The following is an 18,859-nucleotide window of genomic DNA, read 5'->3' as shown; positions in this document are numbered from 1 at the left end:
TCTTGCGAAGCTTGCGTTGTCATAGCAACGAAAATGCTGCTTCACGTATGCAGCTTGCGCGCCCGCTCCTCTGCGGTGCACTGCTCAGCCCCGCTAACTGCTCTGTCCCTTGCTGCTTACTACGCATTTTTCTCCCTAAATTAAAGCTGCAGTGTGCAAACTAGCATTCACTATGTTTATTAATAGGAGGGGACCAGAGTAATCGCCTCCATGGAACAAGAAAACGTGTTTTGTGCCTCTCGCATCTGTGTATTAAATGCCATATTAACCACAGTGCAAGGACCAGAAATTCCTGAGTTTGCTTGTAAACGGGCGGGGTTTGTTTTCCAGCGTCGCATATAGGGGGTCGCCACTCCCACGTCTCTTTTAGTCAGAGAGCGTTCTTGGTGGGCTTTTGTGCATCGCATCAGGCACCCGAACATGACTTGTAATGTTTGCCCTTAGCTTGCTTTGCTGGCAGGTTCAGTCTCTCCGGCAGTGCCTACAGGCAGCCAGCTTACTTCCACTCTAGTTTACGGAGAGCAAAGCAGCAGGCTCCGGGGAGGCTGGACATGGCGGCAACCCTTCCAGCTGTCAGTCTGCCTTGATCCCTCGAAAATAACTAAACCGAGCGGATTCTGTAAATACAGAGAGATGGACTTCTCGCCTCGTCTCTTCATCAATTCATCGCTAGTGGCACCGACTGACTGGGGGGGCGCAGCGATGCCACCCTGCTGACCGTGCTGCTGGTCAGATCATACAGCTTTTGCGTCATTCCTTTGTTAACTACACTCACTGCGAGAAGAAGTAGGTCATTAACCTTTCAAATATTGCTTTCCTCTGGCCAGTCAGTTTCTCTTCACCCAAGCGCCGTTTTCATGACTGAAGTTCAACCTTTCATTTGCCTAGCTGCAGGGAAAACATTATTTAAATGTGTTGTCTATTAGGCGTTGGTACACAGGCCACTAGTAGCTCCCATCAGCTTAGGAGTCTGTGTATTTTTCCTGAATGACCAAGTAGTGTTAGCTTTATTTCATAGTCTAGACCGCACCTTTCATGCTTGATTTCTTAACTTGTTGAGCAATCTGCATATTTGCAGTCTTTTTTTAAATTCTCCCCGTTTTAGTGCGAGTGAGGCAGGTACGTTGTATAAACAGGCGATTAGACGCCTACACCCTTTGTGAGCCTCCGCCTCCCTTCTGTCTGGGATTTGTAACGATCCAGCGGTTTGCTCTTTGTCTTGCAGACTGATACTCTCAAGATGCCGGTTACAGTTTGCCTCAATTTGAAATCCTGCTGAGTAGGTGCACGTTTGCAAACCGGAGAACGCTGGTCCGCAGGCTGGAGTGTCTGCGGACAGCTTACAACATGTGAGATGTGTGGTCTCTGGCAGCAAGCATGTCTGATTTTGGCAGCTAGACAGTTTCTTCACCCTCAGATTTAACAGCTTATCTCATTTATCCTGTGTATATTTAGTACTTGTGAATTCCTGGGCGGCAGCGGTGCACATCGGGGCTTGCGTTAGGTGGCTTTGTTGCTGAATTTCAAAGTGCACTGTTGTCTAAGGAGCACGTCTTGCACCCTCTTTCGTGCGCGCTCACTGTGCCTTTTAGGAAAGGGTTCCACGCCCAGTTTTGAGGCACGCACAGCTGATTCCCAGTTTAGAATCGATTGCATTGTATTTGGGATGCATGTTACTCCGGTGCCGTTTCAGCCCGCTTTTTTCCCATTGCAGATTTGGATGTCTTTGGTTCCCGGTGCAGGTTTAGTCATATTATATGTGCACTTCAATGCTAAGCTTTTAGCAAATTCTTCCAAGACTCCCAGCTCTCAAAAGCTGCATTTTTTGGCTGTTCCTGCTGCCAGTCTAATTAATTCAGATGAACGGAGTCAAGTCAGAGAGTGGGGCTAGTTGGTGAGTAGGCGGCCTGGAGTTATCTGTGTAGCATGGAGTCACTCCAGAACCATACTTTGTGCTTCTACCCCTCTTCACGCTGTCCGGGGTTGGATCACCCCCATTCCTTCACACAGCCGTCCCACACCAGAGGCAAAGTGCAGCAGACACTACTTGACCGGGTGAGTAGTGCAATCAAGATTCTGTGGCAGCTAAAAGTTGAAACTAGATTGGAAAATAACTTGCCTGTGTGGAACACGTTTAATACTTTCGGGGTTGGTAAATTGCCAGTCAAATTCATACTCATTAAAATGCAATAGGTCTCGCCTTTCATTAAGTTAAAGCCATTTGCTTTGCTATACAATACCATTAGCAAAGCAAATGGCTTTAACTTAATCAAAGGCGCGACCGATTACATTTTCAAAGCTGGTTTCTTTCCAAGTCATTTGGTGTGACACACATGTATTGTTTTATATTTTGCTTTGGCTTCATTGTGTGTACTTGTTGCATAAAACGATAAAGTGTAAAACAAAAGAAATATTCTCACTTACACACACACATAACCGCAGCACCTCCGGCTTCCATGATGGTTTTTTTGGGAACTAATTACAATATGTGCTCTAGACTCTGGGAGTATATAAATGACACTGACAACCCAACGGCAATACATTTGAAACGGGGGTGAAAGCTTGTGAGCGCTAACAGCCGTCTAATAATTGGCTTCGTTATGAGAGTTTCTTATCATATTGTTAGGCGCATGATTATTCCCATTCAGGGGGCATTTGTTCCATCACAGTGTGGTAGGAGCCTTGAGGATGTAATGGCCATGGCATAATTTAAAACAGCTGGTGAACAATATTGACATACTGTGAGTGAGTTATCTTTTTTATACCGGCAATTATATTTCGCTGGTTACAGCAGTCACTGTCAGACTCTACTCGTGCAACACTATTGTCTTGGCTGATTTTAGACAATCCCCTGACTCACGAGGGCCATAGTGGACAAAAGCCGCCAGGCCACTGGTAGGCGGCAGGCGCTGCGCAGCAAGGAAAAACACAGCTGCTCCAGCCCTTCTTTGTCAGTTCCTCTCAGGCCAATCAGACCCTGTGTGGTCATGTTTGGGCAGACGCCGTGGTGGAAAAAATACAACAGGCAAGGCGCCACCCTCGGATCTGCGTGGGGACTGAGAGAATTGACTGACTGCTGGGTCTGGATATTGTTTTGTGTATGAGAACAAAGCACTGTGAGGGACACATGGCACACTAAAACTCACCTTCAAGTTCAATTCACATGATATTTGCCCGCCAGTGGGCTGCAAGTCTTTTATTAAAATCTGTGTCTCTCTATTGCACTTTAGTGCGGTGATGCGGACACCAGCACTAAAATGCATTAGTCTAACCTCTAATGCATGGTATCAGGCACGGCTATACACAGGATCCTAAAGTCAACTCCATACTGATCACCCGGTCAGTCAGCCAGCCAATGAAACTGTATTTGTGAAAGACATGATGCACCAGACCATATTCTGAATAATTACAGTTTCCAGTTTAATGGCAAAAGTAATCAGAGATGACCTCCTAGGATAAGCATTTCTGTTTTAAAGTCGATAATGAGAAGTAACTGTATATTAGACAATTCTGTAACCCTCTTGAACTGGCCGTATTTACTTCCCTTCATTCAACTAAACCAATAGATAGCTGCAAAGTAAATTGAATTAATGAGGAAAAAAAGACTACATTTACCAAAATGTATAGCTTGGAGAACTGCTCCAAACAATGCACTCAAAGCTATGCATTTCAGGTGTCCGGGTGGACTTAGGCACACTTGTTCAAAAAAAGAAAAAAAGAAAATATCACACATATATTCCAACAGAATAGAACTCTCCACAGAAGAACAGATGCTAAAGCTACTTACTACATGGCAATAGGAAGGTGTGTTAAGGCAGAAAATATACAATGCATGAGGGTGTCCCTGATTGGAATGGAAGAACATATGGGAAAGATTTTGGGAACATTTCCAAGAACAGAGAATTTCACATTCACTTATGTCAATATACTCACCAGATTTTTTACAGCTACCTCGTTGAGGTGTACAAAAACTATTTCCACTATCCACCGAGATGGACATCAAACCTATGAAAAGAACATAATATCAACTCAAATCAAGAAATCAAAGTTCAAACTCCATGGCTAGAATATGCAAGCTGGACTTCTGAAAATTAAAGGGTCGGGGACATGATTGGTAAAAGTCCATAGGACAAAGCATTCCACATGCCTTTGTTTTCACCTACTTACAGTAGATTTTGCAGAATTTCAATGGACCCTTTTCTAATACCCATTGGAAGCAAAATATCAATATGCACCTGCATAAGGGAGAGAGCTTTTTTTGTAATCAAACCTAAGTCAGACCAACTGTGCGAGGTGTACCTGATAAAGATGCCTACAGAGCAGATGAGGAGTTTGGATTTGATTACTGTAATACGAGGTTTAGTGCTCTAGTGCTAGCCAGGCTGAATGTCATAAAGGCAACAAACACAAAAGGTGATTGAAGGAATGCTTGCACTAAGTTAAACCACTGGCAAGCGCTCAGGGTAGCATTCCAAACCATTGTTCTTTTGCACATCATGCCACATCCTCTTACACATTTTTGCCCACAACATTAGATATGCGGTCGATGAAAACCACTACTACCGGTTTTATATTTGGAAAAAATATATCCAGTGGTAAGACATTTTCATAAAGTACATGGGAGGGGACCACCAGCTAGTACAGTACAGTATGATAGATAGTGTGCCGAGGAAAGCAAGAGAGGGGGACAATTGAGGAAGAGCTGAAGAGTCTAGAGTCACCTTATATTCTAAAATTGGAATGCAAGGAACCGCTGGGACTGAATATTGATGAGGAGCTAATTGTTCACCTCTGAAAGGGGAACTGTCAATGAAATCAAAAGAATTAAGCCGGTAGTCCTGAAGACGGAAATTATTGTTTTTATGATAATAAGTTTTTAACAATGTATATGTTTATGTGTTTGTTCACAGGAGGACAAGCCACTAGATGTAGCAGCATGAGAAAATCTGCAATGGCCAAAATATAGAGACTACTTCTAATGAAGCTTCATAGCAACAGGCTGGTCTGATGAAAATTTAAATTTATAAATTGTTTTCGATAATAAATCCTGTTGTGAGAAAAACACAAATATGAAAGAAATATTTTATCATAGAATATACATTTTAAATCATAAGGGCTAGAAAAAGTTACAAGCAAAGTATTTTGGCAATTTACTAAAGCCCACATGGGCAGAATGCACAGTGAAGATGTAGTGTATTAACATGTTGAAAAATGGCAATTAGTGAAATTGGATTTAAAAGTGATCTTAAAAATAAAATCAATGGGACGCATACCGACAATTATATTGTATAATAATGAATTATATCAAATTATTTATATATTTTGTTAAAGGAAATATTGAATTAATGAGACTCTGTGAAATACACAGCAATGATATACTTTTAGTGGGTCACTACGAAATGGCGACTACAAAAACACCTATGTTTTTGTCCTTCTATTATGTTTACAACATGTATTGTTAAAAGGAAGAATGTAGAACATGGTCGACGTCTATGGTCAGATCTGGAGACATAAGTCCAGCAGCAAAGCACCCTTTTAGATTTTATTCTGTGGGGTCACTTTGCTTCTGGAAAGTATGCAAAATCTAGGCAGGGGGCAATGTCAAAGAAGAACGGCAACACATGCAGGGGTCAGTGCACAAAAACGGATGTTCTCGTTATTCTTCATTCCCATGTGTGAAATTTGTAATGGTGCAGGAAGACTGCCCTAGGCTGTGTCTGAGGAACCGGTGCAGTGTAACAGAGCTACTTTTAGGGGTTCAGCACCCACTGTAAACATCTCTGTGTAACCTGCGTGCCACAGTCTTAGATCCCAGTAGGTGTGACTGAGCTCTTTTTTTTTTTTTAAGAGGCAGATGAAGTGCAGTGAATTTGATTAGTAAGGGGCAAATCAATTGGTTGCCAATTTATTTTAATTAGCGAGCAGCGCATGCGCTACAACACAGGCGAGACCTAAAAAAGATGGTTATATTTTTCCCCGAGAAGGGTGGGCGAGAGGGCGTATCCCTGGCGGTCCCTCAGTGGGTGTGCCCCTGGAACTCACCCCTTTGAAACAACACCTAGTGGTAGGCGTGGTTTAAAAGATTTCCAACTCTTCAGTAGGTGTACCCATAAACAGACCCCCGCCACCTGTGGGATAGGTTTCGCTCAGCGGCTAGCGCACGCGCGCAGCACCCCATTTTTCATTTCCAAACCCTTACGCTGGCCGTTGATCCCTCAACCGTTGCTACGCTGCTCCCGGTAGCCTCTCCTCTGGCCGGACAACAGCTTACCTTGGTCCCTACTGCCTGGGCGGTTTATTTGGAAACAGCTCCCTCCCCTTTCACCTCCGGCTGCAGGCCGCTTTTCCACGCAGTCGCACTCCCAGCCTTGTGGGACGTCGTTGTCACGGGGACTCACTGAACCCAGAGTTGAAGTTCCTGTGTGTTACGTCATCACAGAGATGCTTTTTTTTTGTAACGTGCTAGATTGGTGGTGTTTTGTATTCAAGAACAATGTATGGCTTTCCAACTATTCATGCTGAAACGTATTCAACCGTATTAAAAACTGTAGTCACCCCAACATTTATAGTAGGTCTTGGGGACTTCTCCGACAAAATCAGTTATTCACACTTTAAAATGCACAGTCTAACATGCTACGTAGACAAACGCTTGAGTGCCACACGTACTATACGTGTCGACATCTCAAAAAACACGAATTGGCAAATCCTATAGGTAGCAACAGACGGCGGGTGGGCGGGGCCTAAGGGAGACAGGGCGGACACCAACCCCGTTTCTAAAGAAGCCCGACACAAAACCAACAACAATAGATCTCGCCAAGGCAAAGCAGCACATGCGCTGCAACGCAGGTGAGACCTAAAAAAAACTATACGGAGAGGCAGGGTGGGAACATTCGGCCCCCAGCCCAAATGGGGGTGGGTACCAGAGGTATCACTCCCACTCCCCAGGGCCAAAAATAATATTTTTAATGGCACTACGGTGAGTTAACCCCTTCCGTGCGCACGTCGGCCAACAGCCGTCACGTGCACAACCTGGCTAGTGCTGCGCAGGTCCGTTGGCCGACGTGGCCTGCCCACTCTTCAGAACTCCAGCACCGCTGCAGAATTTGCGCCGCGGTCGAGTTAACAAAAAACAAACATTTTAAAAACCTTGCTCACACCCTTTTATAAATAATCTCCCCAGGGTGGGGGCGTCAGGCCTTCCTCTCTGAACCTTAAGGGGCCCCAGTAACCCTATTTGTGAAGCGTATTCTTTTGTAATGAGGAGGGGGTGTGCTGCCCTCCCTCCCAAGCCTTTGTAAGGCCCCAGGGACCCCATCACCGGTCAAATTTGTTTCTTTGGTGAAGGCATATCCGGACCCCTGAACCTCTTTAAATCCTCAGGGACAACTTTAATCCCAGTCTACACTTTCCCAGGCAGCGACACAACTTTACCTAAGCCCGGTGGGTTCAGAAATAGAAGCTGCTCCTGCCCTGGCAGGAGCAAAGCAACACAGCTGTTCCTGCCGCCACCCAGGAAGGGTGCTGGCTGGGAAGCCAGCAGTGGACACGTGGGCCTGGGAGCTCCCCCAATGGCTCCAATTATTCCCATGCTGTGAGTGGCCCGGTTTGGCATCCACTTTCAAATAATGGCCGATTTCCATGTGGGACTGGGACACCACCCCCGAAAAGAAAACTAATAAAAAACATTTATTTTAAAAGGAACAATAAATACGCAGCAGGAGTGGCCTATTTATTATTTACTGCCATGTTTAAGGAGTGCCCCATAATGCCCTGAAAAGATTTTAATAATATTTTCCGATATGATAGCAATAAAAATAAAAAATAAACTTTAACCACTGCACCACTTTGCCAAGAAGAACCTATTGGCTTTACTGGTTAGTCATTGGCATCTACCTTCTAGTTAAGAGTTGAACCAACTGAGAGCTGTGCCCTTACTACCCACTCTTCCTAAGTGTCTTTAAAGGGGTTGGCATGTGTGCTCTCAATTGCAGAGAACACCTGTGGGGTTGGTGAATAAGAAGGCAGAAGTTCCCATCACCCAAAATGCGTTAATAACTGCCTGTCTGATGTATAGCAGTTTCCCATTCTGTATGTCGTTCTACAAATTGACTGAAAATTGTCTAGTAGGCACTTCTCAATAATAAACAGTTTAAATTGGCCCCCTACAGAACAACGTTCGAGTATTTAAAAAAAGGAGTATGAGGTGTGAGACTGGGTGAAAGTTATTCAGGTCCTCTGTGTTTGAACCTGGTTTCTTCAATAAGGTAGTGGTTTTGCTTATTTAAGTCATCAGATAATAATCGCTAAGCTAGGAAGGTGTGGACTGGTACTCCAGAACACTTGTTGACCTATGCTTTTTGAGAAAAGAGGTTGCCGTGCTAATTGGATTTCTCCCCGGTGTGCTCAGTGATTTCTCTGCTCTTTCTTCAGTGTTATTTGTGGTTTTGTATCCCCCTGAGCCTGTGTCTCTTGCTGATCCTCGTGTTTTTGCTCCCCCTGTGCCCTTGTGCCCCTCGCCCCGCCGCCGCGCGCGAGGCCACGCCCCCTTTTCTTTGTGTACTCTCCCCGCTCCCGCCTCCCAGCTCCTCCCTCCCTCCCACTTCGCCATATATGGCGACCGGGCGAACGTGCAGCGTTGACGCGCAGCGGGCGCGCCGACTGAGCGCCGAAGGTTCGCCAAAGGTAAGCCCGTCTGCGCCCGTCCGCGCCTGGACCGTGCCCAGTGCCATGACCCCTGGCCCCCGCAGACACCCGCTGGACCTACGACGCCACTGAACTCAACGCCGGCCGAATCCCGGGCTGCTACCGAGCCACCCAGAGACGCACCCACGGACCCTTCTGCTGCCACTCCTGCAAGTTTACCGGCATCCGGACCTGCACTACTCCAGCACCGACCAAGACCAAGACGAGCAACAGCAGCAGCCACCTGAAATGCATCCTGCTCAACACCCGCTCTGTCCACAGACACACCGTCGAGCTCTGGAACCTGCTCAACACCACAGCCCCAGATGTCGCCTTTCTCACGGAAACCTGGATGAACACCTCTTCAGCGCCCGACATCGCCATCCCAGACGGCTACAAGATCATCTCATCCGGAGGGACCGCATCAATTAGACTGAAGGAGGCATTGCCATCGTCCACAAGAACACCATCCGCTTCACGACCAACACCGACGACACCCTCGCACCCGCCGAGGTCCACATCAACCCCAAGACCACCCTCAGAGGCACCCTCATCTGCAGACCCCCGGGACCACGCACACGATTCAGCGAGGACATTGCCGACTTAGTCAGCCCGCACGCCCTCCCCTCCGCTGACTACATCCCCCTCGGGGACCTCAACTTCCACCCGGAGAACAACAATAACCGCAACACCACCACTCTGCTGGACAACCTCGCCAACCTCGGACTCAAGCAGCTGGTGACCACCCCCACCCACTACGCCGGACACACACTCGACCCCGTCTTCTCATCCAGCAAGGGCATCACCTTCAGCCACGCCACCGGACTCCACTGGACGGACCACAGCTGCGTCCACTTCAGCTTCAGAAGGACCATGATCCACCACCACCAGCAACAGGTTGCACGCAGAAGCTGGAACAAGATCACAGCCGACCAGCTCGTAACTTCCCTGAGCAAGAACCCTTCCAACGGTGCAACGAACCCCAGCCAAGCAGCCACCAACCTCACGAAGTGGATCAGCGACTGCGCAGACCACCTCGCCCCCCTGAGGACCCCGCCTAGCAGACCCGGCAGCAAGAAAGCCCCATGGTTCACCGACAAACTCAAGAGCTCCAAGAAGAACTGCCGAGCCCTTGAGAGAGCCTGGTGCAGAGACCCAACACCGGACAACATGACTGCCCTCAAGCTCGCCACCCGAAAACACCACCAACTGATCCACGCCACCTAGAAAACTGCATTCAAGGAACGACTGGACAACAACGCACACAACAGCAAAGAACTCTTCAACATCGTTAAAGAGCTCTCCAACCCCAACGCCGGAAACAACGGCATCACCCCGTCGCAGGACCTCTGCAACTCCCTCGCCTCCTACTTCCACAACAAGATCGCGGACATACACAAGAGCTTCATCACTCAACCGACGCACGCCACGACCGAACCACCGCCCCCCCACCACCACCCTCTGCGCCTGGACCCCGATCAGCACCGAAGACACCGTCCGCACGATGAACTCCATCCACTCCGGATCTCCGACTGACCCCTGCCCTCACCACGTCTTCAACAAGGCCGACGTTGTCATCGCACCCCACCTGCGGGACATCATCAATACCGGATTCGACACAGCCACCTTCCCGGAGAGCTGGAAGCACGCCGAACTCAGCGCTCTACTTAAGAAGGCATCAGCCGACCCCACCGACCTCAAGAACTACCGCCCCATCTCGCTGCTCCCGTTCCCTGCAAAAGTCATCGAGAAGACCGTCAACAAGCAGCTGGCCGCCTTCCTCGAGACGAACGGATCCCTCGACCTCTCGCAGTCTGGCTTCCGGGCCAACCACAGCACCGATACCGCCCTGATCGCAGCCACCAATGACATCCGAGCCCTGCTTGACAACGGAGAAACAGCAGCCCTCATCCTCCTAGACCTCTCCGCAGCCTTCGACACTGTCTGCCACCGTACACTAGTGCAGCGCCTCAGCAACGTCGGAATCCAGGAGAAGGCACTGGAGTGGATCATCTCCTTCCTCGCCGGAAGGACACAGAGTCCGCCTCCCCCCGTTCAGATCAGAAGCCACCGAAATCATCTGCGGCGTTCCTCAAGGCTCCTCGCACAGTCCAACCCTCTTCAACGTCTACATGAGCCCCCTTGCAGACATCGCACGCCAGCACAACCTCAACATCATCTCCTACGCCGACGACACCCAGCTGATCCTCTCCCTCACCAACGACCCCACCACTGCCAGAGCCAACCTACACGAAGGGATGAAAGAGGTAGCCGAATGGATGAAGAACAGCCGCCTGAAACTGAACTCGGACAAGACGGAAGTCCTCATCCTGGGATCATCACCCTCCGCCTGGGACGACTCCTGGTGGCCCCCCGCCCTAGGCAACGCACCCAAACCAACAGACCACGCACGCAACCTGGGCTTCATCCTGGACTCCTCCCTCTCCAGGACCAGTCAACGCCGTCTCCTCGTCGTGCTTCAACATCCTGCGCATGCCACGTAAGATCTTTCGGTGGATCCCCACCGAGACCAGGAAGACGGTCACCCAGGCCCTCGTCACCAGCCGTCTGGACTACGGCAACTCCCTCTACGCCGGAACCACCGTCAAACTCCAGAAGAGACTCCAGCGGATCCAGAACGCCTCAGCACGACTCATCCTGGACATCTCCCGCCACAGCCACATCTCCGGACTCCCGAGAGACCTGCACTGGCTCCCGGTCAACAAGAGAATCACCTTCCGTCCCCTCACCCACGCACACAAAGCCCTACACAACCAAGGCCCAGGATACCTCAACAGCCGCCTCAACTTCTACGATCCCAAACGCCAGCTTCGATCGATCGACCGGCCCTCTCCTACCTCGCCGCCAAGACTTGGAACTCCCTCCCGACCCACCTCCGCCTGACCCAGGACCATCTCGCCTTCAGGAAGCAACTCAAGACCTGGCTGTTCGAGCAGCAGCGGACCCCCCACCCCTAGCGCCTTGAGACCCTCTGGGTGAGTAGTGCGCTATATAAATGCTTTGATTGATTGATTGATTGAGGTTGGAATGGCATCTTTCACGCAGGAGGAAGATTTAATTCTCCTTATGTCGCAATGGTGCGGGACATTTCAACACAAGTACCTTCCCTGAAGTATGATGTTCTATCTTAAGCAATCCCTCCTTTGGGATAAAGTGATATAATATGAATGCTTTTTAGTGGGCAATTCAGCATAGCTGTACAAATTCATAATTTAGAAGGAATTAGGACAGTAACGAGACGGACTAGTGATTGCCCCCACCCTACAACAGTGTAATGTAAAGGTTCCTGAATACACCCTATTTGAGGCTGACATCAGCTGATCTGTAATTACATCAGTAAGTTGTTGACCAGATTTTTTTGGGGGAGAATTTAATGAGAATGGGGCCTAGGATTTTATTTCTATAGATAGGCACTGAAAGAAAAACAGTTGATGATGTTTTACTATGATTGCCACTACATCTCTCATTTCACCATATAAACTATTTTACCTTCACAGTATATGTGTCGAATCATCACAGAAAATCACTATTATCAGCCTTAGAAGCAGAGATAATCAGTAACAGGGTATCCATAAAGTTGACAAAAGGAGAGAGCTAGGTAATAGGACCATCGCACATGCATCAGATAATCCACTCACCAGGACTTTTGCCAGAATCCTCAGGTGGAGTTTTAAATTGCTTTGAGCCATCCATGGCAATCTAGAGAAGATCTGTAAAAGAAAAATAAATAACTAAAAGGCCAACAGAGATAAACCTTAAATTAAAAATATCGATTTTCACAGGATTTTATAAACAAAAAAATTCAAATTTCCTACACAGAACCTAACTTTTACTGAGGTGTAGTTTCACGAGTCAGATATAGCTCAACAGGTTGAGCATCAGTGTCCCAGATGTGGGTAACCTGGAGGCAATATGATCAAATTCTGGCATAGGCAGTTCAGTCTTTGATCTTTTATGGAACTGAAACGCCACAGTCTAGTAACAATACCATATACGATGGCTCTAAGTCACCAAAAGAACTGAACTCTAATCTCACTGGCCCCAAAAGTAACATCTGTGATTAACATGCATTTTTGACTTGTCACAAAGAGAAAGCACATTCTGTGGTAAACACCCAGGCACCAAAAATGCATAGCTTTAAAACTCTTCATTATATTAAAAGGCGCAAACAAACCAGCTAAATGCTACGCATAAACTTACAAACACATTTAAATTACAGTTCACAAAATATACAACCCTTCCCAGTAGCCCCTTCTTAAATTTTCAAATGCAAATGTATTACCCCCAGGGCTAGTCCGAATGAAATAACAAAAACTAAAACCCATGCAGACTACAGAAATGTGTAAGTTTTCATGTAACAATTCTTGTCTACATGTTTTAGCAGAGTGTAACAATCCACACCTAGGGGCCTATATTTTCTATTCAACATTTGTTTATCACAACAAGTAAATCAGCCCTCCTGCATATGTGATAGTTTATCACAAAACAAATTAAAAAAACAGACATAAGGATTCGGACGTAACTTCTTCCAGTTAACCAATCATGCCTGTAACCTTTATCATTGGTGTGTCATCATAATCAACGCTGGCCTTTGGTACTGAACATGAGCTTTACCACAAACGCAACTGCCAGGCATACTTGCATATAGTTACGCACATGTACAAAATAGCAGTTGGCATAACAATGTACAACCCCTTTAAAGTGGGCCTGTCAAGGGTTCTTGTAATGCAAATGTTATACAGTGAAGGTTTTTCAGAGGGGGAAACCAAGACCTTCTCCTCCCACAATTATCTGTGAGAATATATGTAACAAAATATCTGTGTACAGAATTTACAATAGTACAACAATCCACCCTTAAATGCCCATTGACTTTAACAAATGCTTTTAACAATAAATAAGTTAGGCCTATTGCCTTTGTCGTGTCTTTAATCAATAATAGGATCAAACCAACGACATCTGACACATGGCATCATTGGCTTGACATTATTTTTAGAGCCCAAGGAAACCCGAAGGGGGCCTTCGGACCATGGGTCATATGTTTATTAAAAGGAACAAGGGTCCTAAGGAGTTGCAATACAGAAGAGGATGAAGGTATAGACCACAATAAGTACTATACTTTTTGCTCCAAACCCAGCCGGGCGAGAAGTGTTTTATTTTGAAAGATAACAGAAGATTAATTGACCTGGAAGGGGTCAAATAAGGACATTTAGATAGGGCACAATCCTGTACCTATCCCAAGAACATAGAAAAAACCATAGATTTAAGAGAAATAGTAAGTGGAAAGAAAGAAGGTTTAACAGAAATTTTTGGAGCCAAGTCTTGCGAATTAAATGAACTATTCCGCAAATCACAACCAACAGTGTATACAAATTAATATGTACAATAAGTTACATGTCACACTGTTTTTAGAGCGTCAACGTTTCGATCCCTATTGCTCCTAATGAAACGGGAGCATCATCAGGACTGTTTTAAATCACTGCCTGTTTACAATACGAACGCCTGTGAAAGTAAAGGGGAGAAAAAGAATAGAGGAACAACATAAGGCATCCGCCTGAGATCATAGAGTTAAAAACATTCAGCAAGGTCCATGTATAAAATACAGGCTACTCTTAACTGCATATCATGGTGCTTTATCTGAGATAACGGTGAGTCGTGATGTCATATCGTGGTTTTATATACATGCGTGCATTTTCATGTAGCACAGTGAAAAAACGGAGCAGTGACTTGGTGATTAAGTGGTCATTCCTTCCTAGGTTTTGTACGTTAGTGCATAATAGGTTGGCGGTGATGTCTCATTTGAGTAAGGCGAAGACATAACTTGTCTAAATTGTGGTGCTTGTGACGGTGGTGAAGCAGTGAATTTCAAAATTGATTCTCCTAATTATGATCCTGCATACCAGGCGATATTTGGGAGGATTGCAGTTGGCGTGGGCGAGGTGAGGTAGTGGTGAACGGAGGTGATAGGAGCACTGACCTGCCAAGTCCTTGGGAGGCTTGGTTTGGCGTGGGACTGCCTATGGACAGTTGCCGGGCAGTCTGGAAACTAAGAACAGATGAACATAAGTGAGGGGGTAGCTCTAATCATGCAATTGATGTTATTGCTAGAGCCAGGGATAATTACCTTCACGGGTCCTGGATCAGGGTCGTGAGGGCACAATAGTTCCTGTGTCAGGGGGATGGTTTTTACTCCTTTTCTGTTAAAGTCCGGGAGCGGAGTGCTGTATGGTAAGAAAATGTTGTTACCATTAGGTAATACTAATATCCCGCAAACTGCTGCCCTGCTTGTTATACAGAGGACTTTAGATAGTCGCCCACGACCACATGCTATTCCTACATCTTTTATTTGCAAATTACTGGAACTCTGCCTTACCAGAAATTTCTTCACGTTTCAAGGCCTCTTCTATCAGCAAATTAAGGGGACCTCCATGGGCGCGATTTTTGCCCCAAACCTGGCCATATTGTTCATGGACGAAATAGAAAGGCAGGTAATTCTACTACCCAGGAAGGAATGACCACTTAATCACCAAGTCACCGCGCCGGTTTTTCACTGTGCTACATGAAAATGCACGCATGTATATAAAACCACGATATGACATCACGACTCACCGTTATCTCAGATAAAGCACCATGAGATGCAGTTAAGAGTGGCCTGTATTTTATACATGGACCTTGCTGAATGTTTTTAACTCTATGATCTCAGGCGGATGCCTTATGTTGTTCCTCTTTTTCTCCCCTTTACTTTCACAGGCGTTCGTATTGTAAACAGGCAGTGATTTAAAACAGTCCTGATGATGATCCCGTTTCATTAGGAGCAATAGGGATCGAAACATTGACGCTCTAAAAACAGTGTGACATGTAACTTATTGTACATATTAATTTGTATACACTGTTGGTTGTGATTTGCGGAATAGTTCATTTAATTCGCAAGACTTGGCTCCAAAAATTTCTGTTAAACCTTCTTTCTTTCCACTTACTATTTCTCTTAAATCTATGGTTTTTTCTATGTTCTTGGGATAGGTACAGGATTGTGCCCTATCTAAATGTCCTTATTTGACCCCCTCCAGGTCAATTAATCTTTTGTTATCTTTCAAAATAAAACACTCCTCGCCCTACTGGGTTCGGAGCAAAAAGTATAGTACTTATTGTGGTCTATACCTTCATCATTGGCTTGACAGCATAATTTCAGGCATGTATATTGTACTGAACATAAGTCTTTCTTACAAGGAAACTATTTACATACAGTCATAAAAGTACAAATATGTACAAAATTACAGCTGGCAGAGCAATGAACACCCCCTTTCAAATGGGCAGAACAGGAATTCTCACAGAGTAAAAAATCTACCCCAAGAGTTTGTCGGACAGGATAACCAACACCAAAATCCTTACTACTATGGTAACCTAGGAGAATCCATAAAAACATAAGTGTGTACAGGTTTTACCCCAGAGCAATACCCCCCTACAGGCCTGATGGCTTTAACCCCTAAACTGCTGGGCCTTTTCCCCACAGTACAGAGCCCTTTGTTTGGCTTTTTGGGGTAGTTTGCACTTAGGGCTCCATAACTTTTCTCAACATAAGGTATCCATTCCAAATTTGCATCCTTTTTGTCCAACATTCTTGGAGTCTAGAGGTATGCAGGGTTTGTGGATTCCCTGTAGAAACTAGGCATAATATATCTAAATGTTGGGTTTTATTGGAAAAATCGGAATAAAGGGCTCTGGATAAAGTGTCGTTTTTTCTCTTCTAAAAATGCCATCAACAGACATTTGCTGTGCTAAAGTTACCATCAGCCCAGCTTTCACAAACATGCAGAGCTGAATAAAAAATATATTTTTACTACAGTGTTGGCATTTTTCAAAGAGGTAGCCCCTTTTTCCTAATTTTTGTGCTCCCAATTCTCAATCTACTTCTATTTTGTGGTGGAAACCAGTGTGAAACCCAGGGGTGACCCTGGAAAGCCAAAGATTACTTTTCTGTATCGTCCTCCCTATGGCAACGTTAGCAATGCATCCTTGCAGTTTTTCACTTGTAGCCAACTTTGGCTAAGTAAACAGCCCTGCAGCTGTTTACCCTAACTAATTGTGTCCTCCCGCCCTCAGCTTCCCCCACAAGGCAACCATTTGTAAAATTACACAACATGCAAAATTACAGTTGGCAAAGGCAAATATGCTCTCTCCTAACAGGGCATCACAGGATACTTCTCTACCTCCACACTACTGTTGTACACTTGTAAGTCCCTAGTATATGGTACAGAGCTACCCAAGTCACAGGTACACCAGGTTCTCAAATGGGCTGTAATGGGTCACCCCTGGGACCACTAAAACTGTGACTACAGACCTGCCATTGCAGCCTGTGTGAGTTGGTGACAGCACCCATCACAACAGATATAGGTTTTCTTATATCGGAGGTCACTGTACTTAAAATCTAGAAGTCATCCCTCTGGCAGGCTTTTCAGTCCTGAAGTCAGGGAGCTTGGTTATAAGTGTAGGGGTGAGCAGAACACCCCTACAAACCCAGTAGTCGATTCTCCAGTAAGTGGGGTCGGCCATTTTTATACATATAGTAGACCCATGTCATTACGAGATGTCCCTTGGTACCTTGGATGTTGCTCCTTCTTCGCTCTCCATGTCTGTTGCAGCTGCCAGGGCTTGTTGCTCCCGCCAGACGGTGACCCCCTGGTTTTCGACTTCCAACGTGGGACAGCTCATGCACGTCTCCTGGTCTTCCTCAGCGTCGCCTAGTCCTCACAGCTGCAGCGGGAAGGTCATCAACAACTGAGCTGAACTGTCCATCATTGGTGGGCATTGCTCTTCCATGCCTCTTGGTCACCTCCAAGTGGCAAAGATACTGCCCTTTCTGTTTACAGGTTCTTTTCTTCCAGAATCAACCCTTGGATTCCACCAGACTCTTGCACAGTCTTCTCCAGCTACATGTTTCCTGAAGTCCTCCATTGTGGTCTATGGCGGTTTCCGACGTAACTTCGCACCTGGTTCCTGGGGTATCCACCGGTGGAGTGAATCTCCAACCTTCCGTCTTCCACTGGGTTTCTTCAAGGTCCATTGGGAAGGTTTTTTTTTTCTTCCAAACTGCAGCTGCAACTTCCCCGTTGACTTCTATTGGACCCGATTCTGTGTTTCCACTCTGCACACAGCCTCCGTGGGGTTCCTGGTTACTTACCTTGGGTGGTTCCTTGTCTCCCCAGCTCCTGAGTCTCCTGGATCAAGTAACGACTTTGGTCACAGTTCACATTCCATTTTCTTAATATATGGTTTGGTCTACCACTGGAGACCACATGCATTTTGTGCTTACTTACCTGTTACAATTGAAGTATTATTGAGTATTTGTGTTTATGTCTTGGAGTAGGAAAAAATATACCAATGCGTTTGTGGATGTTGTGTAATAATTAGAACTATTTTCATATATATATACTATGTGATTCTTTTTCATTTAACCTACACTATATGATTAGATCTGGTAAAAAAAAGCAGCTTAACACTCCTTCAAGATAAGCCAGAAGGCTGCTTTCTACAGCAACAACTTGGAGATTTCTATGGTTGTCTAAGAACACTAAAATCACCATAAGGGTTGTCTGGATTAGTGCATGGTGCTTCACTTAGATAAGTGTGCACTATACACTAAGCCAGCATCCTACACTTACCTTTTGCCGACTGCTGTCTCTCCTTAGCTTCGGTTGCGGAAACAGTAAGCACCCAGGTTCCCTCCCCTAAGCCAATCACAATGCTGCAATGCAGCTTTGTGATTGGTCTGAGCGCCATGGTTCGACGCTCAGCCGGGGACAGGGAGCCTGTGCATGTTCCTCACCAGGCTGTGCATTACAACCTGGTGGGAAACATGCAAAGTGTGCATGACTGTATGGCTGGCCCAAGATGGCCGGCCAATCAGTCATGCACACTTGGGAGAATGCAAACCAATTCTTCCCCTGTGCCACCAGCCCTGCCCTAACCCACCCCTGTAGTGAAAAGTAAAATAATAATAACAAGGTTATCATTTTATTTTTCCTTTTTCCTACTCTGAGAGCAGTGTGCCAAAACTCCCCGCATTTGCGGAGGAGCTGCCACTGACCAGTAGATTTTCTTTTTTTATTCCACACCCCTGATTAATATGTGCAGGGTACTGCCTTTATTGTAACTTTTCATT

General features: G+C 46.1%; 1 protein-coding gene across 1 annotated transcript in view; it reads right to left on the bottom strand.

Annotated features, from left to right (window-relative positions):
• Positions 1–18,859, bottom strand: part of PBK (PDZ binding kinase) — a 130,952-nt gene that overhangs the window by 86,617 nt on the left and 25,476 nt on the right. Inside the window, exons 2-3 of the mRNA XM_086928045.1 lie at positions 12,342–12,413; positions 3,934–4,005 (exon numbers count right to left, since the gene is read on the bottom strand). Coding sequence (XP_086784171.1) covers positions 3,934–4,005; positions 12,342–12,396 — 127 coding nt within the window. The 5' untranslated portion in view covers positions 12,397–12,413. The remainder of the gene's footprint in view (positions 1–3,933; positions 4,006–12,341; positions 12,414–18,859) is intronic.

This window comes from Lissotriton vulgaris, chromosome 6 (genome assembly GCF_964263255.1).
Source record: "Lissotriton vulgaris chromosome 6, aLisVul1.2, whole genome shotgun sequence".
Classification (NCBI taxonomy): domain Eukaryota; kingdom Metazoa; phylum Chordata; class Amphibia; order Caudata; family Salamandridae; genus Lissotriton; species Lissotriton vulgaris.
The sequence above is the reverse complement of the archived record's forward strand: the minus strand, read 5'-3'. Positions and strand labels throughout refer to the sequence as shown.